Here is a 13,811-nt window from a genome sequence, read left to right as displayed (position 1 = left end):
GTCTTTCAGGGCATGTTTGATGAAATTGGGTGCGTTGACATTGGGTGCGTACAGATTGATGATTATTATTTCCTTTTGGTCTATTTCCCCTTTTATTAGTATGGAATGTCCTTCTTTATCTCATTTGATCAATGTAGGTTTGAAGTCTACTTTGTCAGAGATAAGTATTGCTACTCCTGCTTGTTTTCGGGGGCCATTGGCTTGGTAAATCTTCTTCCAGCCTTTCATCCTAAGCATATGCTTATTTCTTTCAGTGAGATGAGTCTCCTGTAAGCAACAAATTGTTGGATCTTCTTTTTTAATCCATTTTGTCAAACGGTGTCTTTTGATGGGTGAATTAAGTCCATTAACATTAAATGTTAGTACTGATAGGTATGTGGTGATTCCTGCCATTTAGTTATCTTAGTTGTTTGAAGGTTTGATTGTGTGTACCTAACTTGATGTTACTCTCTACTGTCTTGCTTTTTCTTATCCTGTGGTTTGGTGCTGCCTGCCTTTTCATGGTTAAGTTGGGTGTCATTTTCTGTGTGCAGGATCCCTTGCAGAATCTTTTGTAATGGTGGCTTTGTGGTCACATATTGTTTTAGTTTCTGCTTATCATGGAAGACTTTTATTGCTCCATCTATTTTGAATGATAGCTTTGCTGGGTAGAGTATCCTGGGGTTGAAGTTATTTTCATTCAGTGCCCAGAAGATCTCACCCCACGCTCTTCTTGCTTTTAATGTTTCTGTTGAGAAGTCTGCTGTGATTTTGATGGGTTTACCTTTGTATGTTACTTGTTTTTTCTCTCTTACAGCCTTCAATATTCTTTCCTTAGTTTCTGAACTTGTTGTTTTAATGATGATATGTTGTGGAGTAGTTCTATTTTGATCTGGTCTGTTTGGTGTCCTGGAGGCCTCTTGCATTTGTATGGGAATATCTTTCTCTAGATTTGGGAAATTTTCCATTATTATTTTGTTGAATATATTACACATTCCCTTCACTTGCACCTCTTCTCCTTCTTCGATGCCCATGATTCTCAAGTTTGGTCTTTTGATGGAGTCAGTGAGTTCTTGCATTTTCTTTTCACAGGTCTTGAGTTGTTTAATTAATAGTTCTTTGGTTTTTCCTTTAATTACCATTTCATCTTCAAGTTCTGAGATTCTGTCTTCTGTTTGTTCTATCCTGCTGGATTGGCCTTCCGTTTTGTTTTGCAGTTCTGTTTCGTTCTTTTTTCTGAGGTTTTCCATATCCTGGCTGTTTTCTTCTTTATTGTTGTCTATTTTTGTCCTGAGTTCATTTATCCATTTATTCATTGTGTTCTCTCTTTCACTTTGGTGTTTATACAGTGCTTCTATGGTTTCCTTTATTTCTTCTTTTGCTTTTTCAAATTCTCTATTTTTATTGTCTTGGAATTTCTTGAGTGTCTCCTGTACATTTTGGTTGACCCTATCCAGTATCATCTCTATAAAATTCTCATTGAGTACTTGTAGTATGTCTTCTTTTAAATTATTCTTGTGGGCTTCATTGGGTCCTTTGGCATAGTTTATCTTCATTTTGTTGGAGTCTGGATCTGAGTTTCTGAGGAACACGGCTTTGAAACATGCACAGAACAACACAGAAAACCTGTCTCTTTAGATTCTAAATTTCATTGACAAATAGCTTATAAAAATACCAAACCCTGATATAGCTAAGACCACAATAGGTAGTGATCCTGAAGCTGGTAGGAAAACACCACCACAAGACAGTTGTCTAGCATGGAACCAGAGCCCTAAACCACACAGCATACAACAAGAAAAGAAAAACCCCTCATCAGCATAATGTCTTACCCATTAGAACAGAACAATAATTCTCAGAACTAACCTAAACATCACAATGGTTAATGGATGTTAGATACTTTAATCCAAAAATCCTATCCCCACACATTCATCTATTACAAGTCACAAAACCTCCAAAAACGAAAAAAAAAAAAAGGGTTTCTATCTAGCATGTTGGGCTCTGTGCAGAGCAATGAGGGGAGAACACAGGCCCTTGTCTACACAGTTGGGGCTGGATTAAGTAAATACAGATTTACTTTTCAGGCTTACACCAAAGTCTTTACACAAAAAGTAAAAAATAGATTCAGAATGTTAGTATTTGCATCAAGGTCAATACCAACTCAGTTTTACATTGAAGAACTAGAAAAGAAATGCAATATACTGCCTGTTTCAGATAAATGATATTTCTGAAGTACTCATTTGGAAGAGTATTAGGAAAAATATTGTATTGGAAAAAATATAGTAAGAAAAAACATATTCTCATGTTAAAATGTACTCTCTTAAACCTTGTATTTGCTTAGAGTTTTCCAGTTTACAAAGGGCTTTTACACATCCTTACATCAACCCTAGAAAGCCAAGGAAGTACAGCACTCTGACTCCATTTTTCAGATGTGGAAATGGAGGGGCAAAAATGGAAAGTTGATGGAATAATGAGATGTTAAAAATTGTTTAAAGGAAGGAGGGAGTGAAGAAAGAGTAATAGGGTAAATTTGATCAGAATACATCACAGTATTCTGTAAACTTACCTTACTTGTGGATTTATTATAGACCGTTTTGACCAAGTACAGTACAAAAAATATATTTTTAAAATCAAAGAAGTTTCAAAGACAAAAATTTTGAGTTCCTGCAAACATTCCATGGCTCAATTGATGCAGAGAAGTGCTCAGTGCCATGTTATAGTCAGTGGGATTTAAATCATCATGTGCTCTGTTGAGTGCATCCCTGCTCTTTATTTTGTGAAAATCTGTCTCCCTAAAAGCAAATGGTGCCCAAAAAGCAAGGTGAGACTTAATGTGCTTAATTGAAGTGATCAAGTAAAAAACTTAGATTTGGTGAAAGGCAGTACGTCTTTTCAGGAAGTTATGGGAAAGATGAACCACACGGAACTCTATGCACCCGAGCACATGTGGTTTGCCCTCAATGGTGGGCTCCTTGGAACCGTACATCCACAGAAACCAAGGGTCTACTATATATGCACATATGGAAATAACACAATAAAACCTTTTGGTACTGTTAATATATGGTAATTTTAAAAAAAAAGGAAAAAACAAGAAATGGAAAGTTGAGGATTGGTGATGTAGCCAGTGGCAGAGCGCTTGCCCAGAATGTGCAAAGCCTGGATTTGATTCCCAGCACTGATAATGGGCAAAGATTCAAACTCAGGTTTTGAGATTTCTAGCAGAGCCTTCTACTGTACTTATCAATGGATACTGAGTCACCCATGCACTGCAAACATCAGCTAGTACTCAGGATGCTGAAACTTCTCCTGGCCTCATTATTCACAACAATGTAGCACAATAATTTCACTTATAATTATTCGCAGTAATTATTCACAGTATTCACAATAGCACAAAGACAGAAGCACCTCAAATGTCCATTGATAAGAATAAGAACTGGTGAAACCCACAGAATGATACTTTGGCTTTCCTCACCATTAAGACACACAGGTGTTTAGACTGAGGTCAAGTGTACCAGCTTTGATGTCATTCAGACCTGATTTCAAATATCTCTCAACATATAATAAGACAAACTGCCATTAAAGAAATTACACACTACGTACACTGCAGAATCAAACCCACAAAGATTGCAGACATGGAAATTATGCAGTATAGAAAATAATAGTCTTAAACACATTTTTAAAAATTTCAATAAAGACTTTAAAATGCCAAGATTTTTCAAATCGCCTAATAAGATTCTAGGGGGAAAGAAAGTAGAACTTCTAGAAATGAATATCATTAGTAGCTGAAAAAGTGACCCAGAATTCACACAGAAAGACAAACAGATGGAAAACTTGAAAAGCAGGTTAAGAGAAATGAAGAGCAGAGTAACAAGGTGTAGTAAACATCTAGCTGAAGTTCCAGAAGGTGAAAAATAGAATGAGGAGGAATCAAGACTTGAAAAAAGTAATAGTTAAAAAGAATTCGTGAAAGATATCTACCCTCAGATTCAGAAATCACAACCAATCCCCAAAGCAAGGACAATCCCCACCTAAACACACTAGTCAAATCGTCCACCAGAAAACACAAAAAAGATGACTCTAAAAGCAGCCAGAAAGAAAAGACAGACTATTGCAAGAGTATCACAAGATGATTGACAGCTACCTTCTCACCAGAACTATGGAAGCCAGGAGACAATGGGATGCCATTTCTCCATTTGCAAGAAAAATAATTTTCATCCTCCATCTAGCATTAACATTTCATTAACATTAATGAAATAAAGAAATATTTAGAAAAACCAAACCAGAGAGAGTTTGATACCAGCAGCTCTCCCTAAAATTATTTCTAATGCATATCAATATAAAGACAAATGACCTCAGGAAGAGATTAGTCAAGAAGGGATGGATTCAAAGAAAATGATTAGCAGGTGGATAAAATCTAAACTGATGCTGACCATATGATACAAAAACATCTAACTTGAGCTTAAAAACAAAAAAAATCATAACACAGCTAAAGTGCTGTACAATGGTGACATGTAAGTGAAAGCATTTTAAGGCCCTTAAGTCATTCCAGAGAACGTTAAAAAATTATTTAATCTAAGAATAAATTATAGATAAATATGCATGTTAAAAACTCCAAGTTAACCCTTACAAGAATAGAAACATGAATATTAAGTTTCAAAATGAGAGAGAGAAAAAATGAATTAGAGCAAGGGTGGAGGGAATCTTAATTACTATCATAGAGGCAAAAAAAAAAAAACCAAAGTGTGAATAATCATTTGTTCTAACTAAAAACAGATATTCATCAGCAAATAATTAGACTTGTAGAAGGATATATTTTGTTTTGTGTTTTTACACCAAATAGTTCTAAACATTTTAATATTTTTACTTAATATTTATATCTTATGAGAGACCACAATTCACTATTTGAGTCTTAAACAACTCTACCATACACACACACACACACCAGATAGTTCACTAAGGGCGGGAGTGATGGGGAGTACAGCTGGGCAGGGAAGCAGAATGGTGAGAAGTTGTGTGCAGTTGTGAAAACTCTACAAAATCAACATCTCACACATTTACCACTGAGTCAAATACTCAGGGACTCTTTTTTTTTTTCAGTAATGAGGTTGAAATCAGGTCCTACAATTTGAACCACTTCACCAGCCCTTTTTTGTGATGTTTTTTTTTTTCTAGATAGAGTCTTGCGAACTGTTTGTGGGCTGGCTTCAAATTGCAGGGATTCTGATCTCTGCCTCCTGAGTAGCTAGGATTATAGGCGTGAGCCACCAGCACCCAGCTCAGGGACTCTTATTAGGGTTTGTTTCAGCACAACTCGATGCCTTAACTTTCTCTCTGTTGTGAGTCGTGGTTAGAGATTTGGTTTCCAAGAAAAACACATTTATCTTAATTTCAGCAAGTCAAGAAAACCAAATGATCTAAGAAGACTTGGGCCATGACAGCCTTCCTCCTGGCCACACAGACACAGCAGGGAGCTCCCCCACTTCCCTGGGCAAGAGCTCAGCCCCAAGCTGCTCTTCTTGGGCACAAGATCTCAGCCTCAAGCCAGTTCCTGGTGGTCCTGTGGCTATCTTGTTTTGAAGGAGCAAAGACACATGGGAAGGTTTTTATGTCTTGAAAACCAACAGGCATTGATTGACTCAGTTTCCTCTTAGCAGGAGAATGAGGCTTCAACCTAGATTTAATGTGAGAGTGCTCCCAGAGGCCAGAATATGGGATAGGAAAGAAAGGGGAAAAAAACAGCATGTGTGTGATGGGAGGGAGGCACATGCATGGATTTCAACAGCGAGTGGCCTTTCAACTCATAGTTTTGTACCCCTCCCTCTTCCAAGTTGGCTGATCACTGGCTTTAGAAAGGAAATGCAGCACGCAGGAGGGCATAGCATTTGTTACGTTTTTGTTTTCGGAGGGGGATAGTCTCAGTACATAGCCCATGATAGCCTTACACTTACCATTCTCCTACCTCAGCCTTCCCAAGTATCTGCAAGGCATGGCTTGCAGCAGTTGCACCCAAAAATCCTTATTCAAAGGCCCCAACTCTGATGGTCATTGAGCTCCCACTTCTCCACCTGCTGCCAACCCAGACTTTAAAAGTCAGGTGACCCCTGGGGCATCTGACCAAGTGCTTATGTTTTGCACTGAAATTCTTATACCACAAAACACAATCCTTTTCTACAAGCCTCCATTTAGAACTTCCCAGGACTGAGCTACAAAGCATATCAGAGGAGCCAAGAGCCACTAAGGCCAGTCAGCCAGTCACCAGACTAGGGTTTCAAAGGTCAGCAGAAAGACAACACCTCAGTACCTACTGTCCTGGCCAAGTCCTGGTCATTCACCTTCCCCTGCCAGGCCACAGTGGGACCCTTGGAGAGGGTCAGGACACCAGCTATCTCTGACTCAGCAGCAGTCAGAGATTCAGTCTACAAGTGGATAAACAAGAATCATTTACAGCTGAGATGCACACTGCAGTGAGGAACACAAAAAGAGAAAGGTATACAGACACCTAGACCATTAAGAGGACCCCATCCCCCAAAGAAGAAATTCTAGCACATGGGCTGCCCAGAACCCTAGTCAAGGGCACTCTGCCCAGGGATTTGCAACAGCCCATTTCTTGATACACCTGATCTGCAAGAAATTCCTCCCAGCAATCCTTTCTACAAACACAAACTCAATAAGGGCCTTCATCAGCACCTGACATTCAAGCTCATGGTGCCCAGGACACTAAGGCAGAAAGACCACAAGGGTCTTAAAGAGCCCTCAGGCTGACTAATGAATGTCTGCTTGGCTAGAATGTAGCTGACAACCTTCACAACCAAGCAGGCTGTTAGAGACCACCTCTTCTTTCCTCTTTCCTTCTAACAAATGGAAGCTCATTGAGGGCCACCAGGACAGTCCATTACTCCACCCACTGTCCCCAGAATGTCCTGCACCCAGGAATGGAGATCTCCCAACTTGCCAAGTCCACGTTTACCTCCAGAGACACTCAGACAATGTGGAGTGATCCAGAATGACTAACGTACATGTGATTTCTTTTATGTTAATATGAGGTAGTCTGTGAAGCAGGTCCTTTAGGAATGGGCTCGTGAATTATTTCCTTTTTGAGCCTCCATTGTTTTTGGCGGGGTCACCTTTGAACCTCACCTCAAGACAGATTCCATTCTCTGGGGAGTCAAAGCACAACTGACAACCAACAACAACCCCATTCCATTGTTTTGGTGTTGCTGGGCATAAAACCCAGGATCTTGTGCTAGGCAAGTGCTCTACCACTGAGCTACACCTCCAACCCTATCAACAGCCCCCTTTTGAATCCAAACACTGGCACATACTAGCTAGGAAGCCTTAGGCAAATTACTCCATCTCTCTGCCTCAGTTTCCTAAGGGTCAGATCCCTTTTTTTTCCATTAATTTTTATTAGGATATATTCGTTGTACAGAGGGGATTCATTGTGACAATTCCAAATAGGCTTATATTGTACATTGGTTAGATCATCCCCATCATCTCTCCCCCTTAATCCCCTCCCCGCCCTACTTAAAACTATTGCAAGGGGTTTCTTCTATTTCATATATTAAGTCTATAAACCACATTCCCTCAACTTAATCTCCTTCATTCAACCTCCTCCAACCCACAAGTACCCCCCACATGCACACACACATACAGTACTTATTTACAGACCTGTCTTTCATTATTAATATCTAAGTCAACGTTCAAAAGGGTTTCTCCATGTATCCCCACTGTGAGTAAACTTTACTTTGGTCCATTTAACCCTTTCCATTACTCTCCCTTACCTCTTCACTTCCCACCCCTCATTTTTCAACAGCTTTCAGTACACATTCTTATCTCCTCTACCTTCACATCTTGTGGTATGCGATATTACTGATATTGTTCTCTTTTCCTTTCCCTCCTTCCCCGAGTTCCATAGAGAAGTTCCACGGTTACAAACATGTTCTACATCTGAGTTTGTATATGATCATGCTTATTTTGTGTATATGTTGTTTATCTTTTGGATCTATCTTCCACATTTAAGAGAAAGCATGCAGACTTTGTTTTTCTGAGCCTGGCTTACTTAGTTAACATGATGTTGAGGGTCAGATCCTCGGTGTCACCCCTGGCCCTGTCCCTTCATCCAAGTTCCTGTGATGCCTTCCATTTCCCCTCTTGCTTGCTGGCTTCTTTGTTTATCAGCCCTCTGTTTTATTACCAGTGCAAATTGTCAGAGCACTGAAAAGTCAAAATCGAATGTTTTTCTCTGTGTCCACTGTCAGTGTAACAATGGGCCTGCCAGTGGGGCTCTCATGCAGACAGAAAGGGTCTCATCTCATTCTTATAAGGCAGGTCAAGCCTTTATGTCAGAGATGAGGGAAGGTCAAGGTAAAAGATGAGGGCAATAACAGAAGCAGGCTGTGTCTGACTTTCTTCTTTCTCTCTACTATGCTCTAAGCTGAAGTGACAGCAACAGATGGTCCAGTAGAACCTAAGAAGGGGTTGAGCAAGCATCAGAGAAGTTAGAAACATGTATACACTCTCAGAAAGAGAAAGCAGAGAGAGAGAATGTGAAGGGGGTCAAAGGATGTCAAAAAGACATGAATTATTGTGGGGTATCCCCAAATTCTCTTTGGATAGTACTCCTCCCAAACTAGACACACTTGGAGGAGTCTTGCACAGATAAAGAGCCCAGCTCCTATGGGAATGCCACATGCCTGGGTCACAGCCTTACCTGAAAGCATAATTCTGTATTTCATTGTTCTTTACTAAAAGAAAAAACGGATTCTTAAGTAGACACGTGATTTGCTCAAGTCGTTTTTTTGGAAATGGGCAATCAAAGCCCGGGCACCAGTTCAACTATACACAATTCCAATCCATTAGGACCTAGCACATGTGGAAATGATTAATGTGCAGCTGCTGTGTGACATCTGGCCCATGGGTGACCATCAAAACCACAGTAAACACCAAAGGAAGTACAGGAAAATCCTTCAACTGTTTTAGACCAACTAGACTTTTTCAGAAGATGAAATTACTGTTACTTCCCCCATTAAAATGCATGAGAATGGACAGACAGATCTCCAAAGCAATAGTGGGAGGAACTCTGGAATTCTTGATCTCACTGGGGGTGGAGGGAGGAAGTAGTGTGGGGAGCACCTCTCTGTAATGAGAGACTGCCATACAATAAGCCCCCAAGGGCCCCTCTCTTTTGTAGAAAGAGGAAGGTAACATCTAAAGAACAAGGCTTTTTCTTTTTTTTTTCTCTTGCTCCAACTTGACACTAACTTTCTAACAAGGAGTACAAAAACAAAAGAGAAATTAGTATCTCCCTCTCCAAAAACAAAAGCAAAACCTTTGTTTCATCTCTACATCAACGTGAGGAATGTAACTAATCCATCTGGCACCTTCTCTCCTTAATTCGTTCACCTCAAATTAGGAGAAAAGTTGCTCCGTCCCAGTTTTAATGCTAGAGATAAAAGCAAGTGATTCGCCCGTGTCATTGGCGTCCAAAAAAAGGCAGAGTTGCCTGGATGAGATTTGCTTTGCGTTTACAGAGATGAATGGCCGGCCACCTGCAGCCAGACAATTTAGCGGACCGGACTGGAGGTGCAGGGGACAGGAGCGGACCACTATGCCCTTCCTCCAGAACCAGGCCCCTTCTAGCCACGGGTCCGTACGGGGGAAGGGAGAAGGCAGAAAAGAGGCACTTTTTGGGGGGCTTCCGATAGCCCTACCCCTGCTCCTATCCGAACACCCTCGCCTTTGAGACCTAGCAGAGAGCCTTTTGGGGTTTTGTCCCACGTGCTTTTGGAAACAGAAGATGCAGCGGCTTTGCCCCACTCGGGTGAGCTGGCGGTCCATGTCACCACCTGGGGACCGGGTGGCTGCGGACTCAGGGGCGCGTCAGCAAATCTGGGCTCCCCTGCTGGTTGGGCAGGGGCGTCGTGTGCGGCTCCCCGGAGCTCTGGGTGGGCAACTGTCACCGAGCAGGGGCTGCGGGTGACCTTTCCCAGCTTCGCGTCCCCAGCCCGCCCGGATCATCCTTGCTGGGTACGCCCCTTGCCCGCGGAGCCCGAGCTGCTTTGCTGATTCTGCCCCACCCTGAGGCTTCCATTTCACAGACCAGGCCACCGAGGATCTGACCACACAGGGACCTCGCCCGCGCTCCCCAGCCTGGGACGTCAGCCAGGATCAGCGGTCCCCAACATGCCCAGTCTTCCCGGAGTGGCCAAGGCCGGGTAACTGCAGGGTTCAAGTCTGGCAGACCCTCCTCCAACTCCCCGATCGTTTCCCGGAACTTGAGGGAAAGGAGTGTGGCGCGGGAACCACGCGGGCCCTGCACCGGCGACAGGTGCGCGGCTCGGTGCCCGGGCGCCGACTTGGGACAGTTTCCCTGGCTGCGCCAGCTGTTTACGGTCTCGTCCTGGAGCTTTCGGGCGGGCAGAGTCATTGAAACCCGAGACCAGGGGAGGTGGCGGGGCGGGATCCCTTTACCTGCGGCTCCGCCCGCGGCCTCGGCCTCCATGCTGTGCTCTGGCTGCGCTCCGAGCTGTCCCCAGCCCTCTCCCCGGCCCCCGCCCCTCCCGCTCCCTCTACCTCGGGGCTCCCCTGGGGCTGCCCCGCCCCTGCCACCTCCCCGTGCGCCCTCCCTACCTCGCCACCTCCCTACCTCGCCTCCTCCCCCAAGGACATCAGACTCTGGTCCCTAGTTTACAAAGAGAGTTCTTTGCACTTTCCCTGCTGCTACTCCCCCACAGCCCCCAGCCAGCGAGTATGTTTTATTCTCCTTCATTTTGGTGGGGGAAAAAAAGCTGTTCATGATCACCATACATACACGTGCACACCCACGCCAGGGCCCCTGAAGAAAGAAAAAAAGAAATTCAATATCTTCTGTACCAATTTCCCATGGAAGGTTGAAAATAATCCAGTGTTGTCATGTAGCCTCTCACATACCAGTTCTCTGGCTGTTTTACAACAGCTTTAAGTGGTTGGTGTAGAGTGTTACAAAAGTACCGAAGTTTTCATTTTTAAATAATCAAATGCTGTAAGCATCTGTAAGGTGTGCTTTTGCAGGAAGTTAAAAATATGAATATGTGACTTCCGGTAGCTCCAGGAACACAGTAGAGCTTCAGGGTCCTCTGTCTGGGTGCTGGAGCCAAATCCCACCCAATACAACCAGCCAGCACTGCACCGAGAGGCAGGGAAGGGGGAGGGGAGGATGTTACTGCTCGTTCTTACCAAACAAGAAAAAACATCGATTGATAACTGCTTCACTTCGTCAACTCCTGGTGAAAATCATACCATAGCTACAATATAATTTGGAAACAAAAATGCTTGCCTCATTTATTAAGAATGGTCTTCTGTACGAACCTGACAAAAAAAGGAAAACTGGTGGTTTTCAATAAAATATTCTAAATTACTTTGTCTTTATTTTAATGATACAGTAATCCCTTATTATTCATGAGGGACTCCCATAGGTGCCTGAAACCCAGGATAGTACCAATCCCTAGACATACTCTGCTTTTTCCCATATATTCAAATCTATGAGTTTAATTTATAAATTGAGCACAGTAAGAGACGGGTCGACAATAACTAATAAAATGGTAACACACTGTATACAAATTACAACAATATGCTGTCATAAACTCACCAACACCACTCCTTGGGGCCTTTGGTTTTTTTTTTTTTTCATTTTTCTTTTATTATTCATATGTGCATACAAGGCTTGGGTCATTTCTCCCCCCTGCCCCCACCCCCTCCCTTACCACCCACTCCACCCCCTCCCGCTCCCCCCCCTCAATACCCAGCAGAAACTATTTTGCCCTTATCTCTAATTTTGTTGTAGAGAGAGTATAAGCAATAATAGGAAGGAACAAGGGGTTTTGCTAGTTGAGATAAGGATAGCTATACAGGGCATTGACTCACATTGATTTCCTGTGCGTGGGTGTTACCTTCTAGGTTAATTCTTTTTGATCTAACCTTTTCTCTAGTTCCTGGTCCCCTTTTCCTATTGGCCTCAGTTGCTTTAAGGTATCTGCTTTAGTTTCTCTGCGTTAAGGGCAACAAATGCTAGCTAGTTTTTTAGGTGTCTTACCTATCCTCACCCCTCCCTTGTGTGCTCTCGCTTTTATCATGTGCTCATAGTCCAATCCCCTTGTTGTGTTTGCCCTTGATCTAATGTCCACATATGAGGGAGAACATACGATTTTTGGTCTTTTGGGCCAGGCTAACCTCACTCAGAATGATGTTCTCCAATTCCATCCATTTACCAGCGAATGATAACATTTCGTTCTTCTTCATGGCTGCATAAAATTCCATTGTGTATAGATACCACATTTTCTTAATCCATTCATCAGTGCTGGGGCATCTTGGCTGTTTCCATAACTTGGCTATTGTGAATAGTGCCGCAATAAACATGGATGTGCAGGTGCCTCTGGAGTAACAGTCTTTTGGGTATATCCCCTTGGGGCCTTTGTTAAGGAAAATTAGGGTTACGTGAATGCCAGCATTGTGAGACCTTGACAGTGGATCTGATAACCAAGATGGCTCCTAAGTGACATAGGGACAGACATGGATTCACATCCCAAACAAGACAGAGCAGGATGGCAAAAGAGATCATCACTCCACTGGGAACCATGTGCAATTCAAAACTTATTTCTGAAACTTCAGAAATTGCTTATTTCTGGAACTTCCCATTTAATATTTTCAGATCACCAGTGACCATGGGTAGCTGAAGCCTGGAAAACAAAACCATGAATGAGGAGGTGCTAGTATACTCTATTTCCTCCGTATGGCTCCAGTACTGCATACCACGAGATCACTAGGGTATAAAATCACTATATTACACTACATGAAAGAGAAACAATATATGCTGGTGCAGGATTTTGCAAGCTACAGCCCACATCCTTGATCCAGCCCCAATCCATCTATTTTTTTATAGCCCTGGAGTCAATAGTTGAAAAAAAAAATCAAAAGAAGAATATTTTGTGACATATCAATATTAAATAAAATTCTAAATTCAGTGTCTGTAAATAATTATTGGATCACAGCCATACCCATTAATTTACATATCGCCTGTGGTGAGTTGTACACTACAATAGCAGAATTAAAGAATTGCATCAGACGGCTGTGTTCCAATGGCTCATGCCTGTATCCTAGCTACTCAGGAGGCAGAGATCAGAAGGATAGAGGTTCGAAGCCAACCCAGGCAAAAAAAAAGTAAGACCCTATCTCAAAAATACCCAGCACAAAAAAAGGGCTGGCAAAGTGGCTCAAGTGGTAGAGCACCTTCCTAACAAGCATGAGGCCCTGAGTTCAAACTCCAATGCTGCCAGAAAAAAAAGGAATTGCATCAATGATAACAGGGCCCACAAAACACAAAGTATTTATTATCTGGCTCTTCAAAGAAACTGTGTGCTAGTTGGCTCTGCTGGGGTATGAAGGATTAGGGGAGGGTGACAAGTTGCTTTGGTGGAGTGACATTTTTGGAGAATCAGTTCTGCTTTGACAAGAAGCAATTTGGTTCTGGGTTGTACTTTTGACAGTAGAGATCAGTAGCGATCTGAAAGCTGAGGCATCTGACACGGACGAATGCTTATATTACATTATCATTATTTTTGAAATGACAAGTGATTCTTGATGACTGGTTTCTTTTCCCCACTTCCCAAAGGAATTTGACCAGTTTGATCAAATTTCATCAATGTCAACGGTACAAAAATGTGCCCTGTTGTGAGCACTGTTTGTGTCAGAGACAATAAACAAACGCTTTTAATCCTTTTTCTTGCTGAAGCAGGAAGCCACCCCTTGCCAATAGGAAATTTAAAACAAATCCTGCAAAGTTTTACGTTTGGTTCAAAATG

The 13,811-nt window shown here is 42.3% G+C and overlaps 1 protein-coding gene across 4 annotated transcripts in view; it reads right to left on the bottom strand.

The window, feature by feature from the left end:
- LOC141419290 (protein FAM169B-like) overlaps positions 1–10,513 on the bottom strand; it is a 97,551-nt gene extending 87,038 nt beyond the window's left edge. For all 4 annotated transcript variants that reach the window (XM_074062125.1, XM_074062124.1, XM_074062126.1 and 1 more), the window contains exon 1: positions 10,447–10,513. In XM_074062125.1, the coding sequence (XP_073918226.1) occupies positions 10,447–10,477 (31 nt within the window). In that variant the 5' untranslated portion in view covers positions 10,478–10,513. The remainder of the gene's footprint in view (positions 1–10,446) is intronic.
- Positions 10,514–13,811: the final 3,298 nt, after the last annotated feature.

The sequence above is a fragment of the Castor canadensis genome, chromosome 19, assembly GCF_047511655.1.
Source record: "Castor canadensis chromosome 19, mCasCan1.hap1v2, whole genome shotgun sequence".
NCBI classification, from domain to species: Eukaryota; Metazoa; Chordata; class Mammalia; order Rodentia; family Castoridae; genus Castor; species Castor canadensis.
Note: the sequence above shows the minus strand (reverse complement) of the source record. Positions and strands in the feature narration are given on the sequence as shown.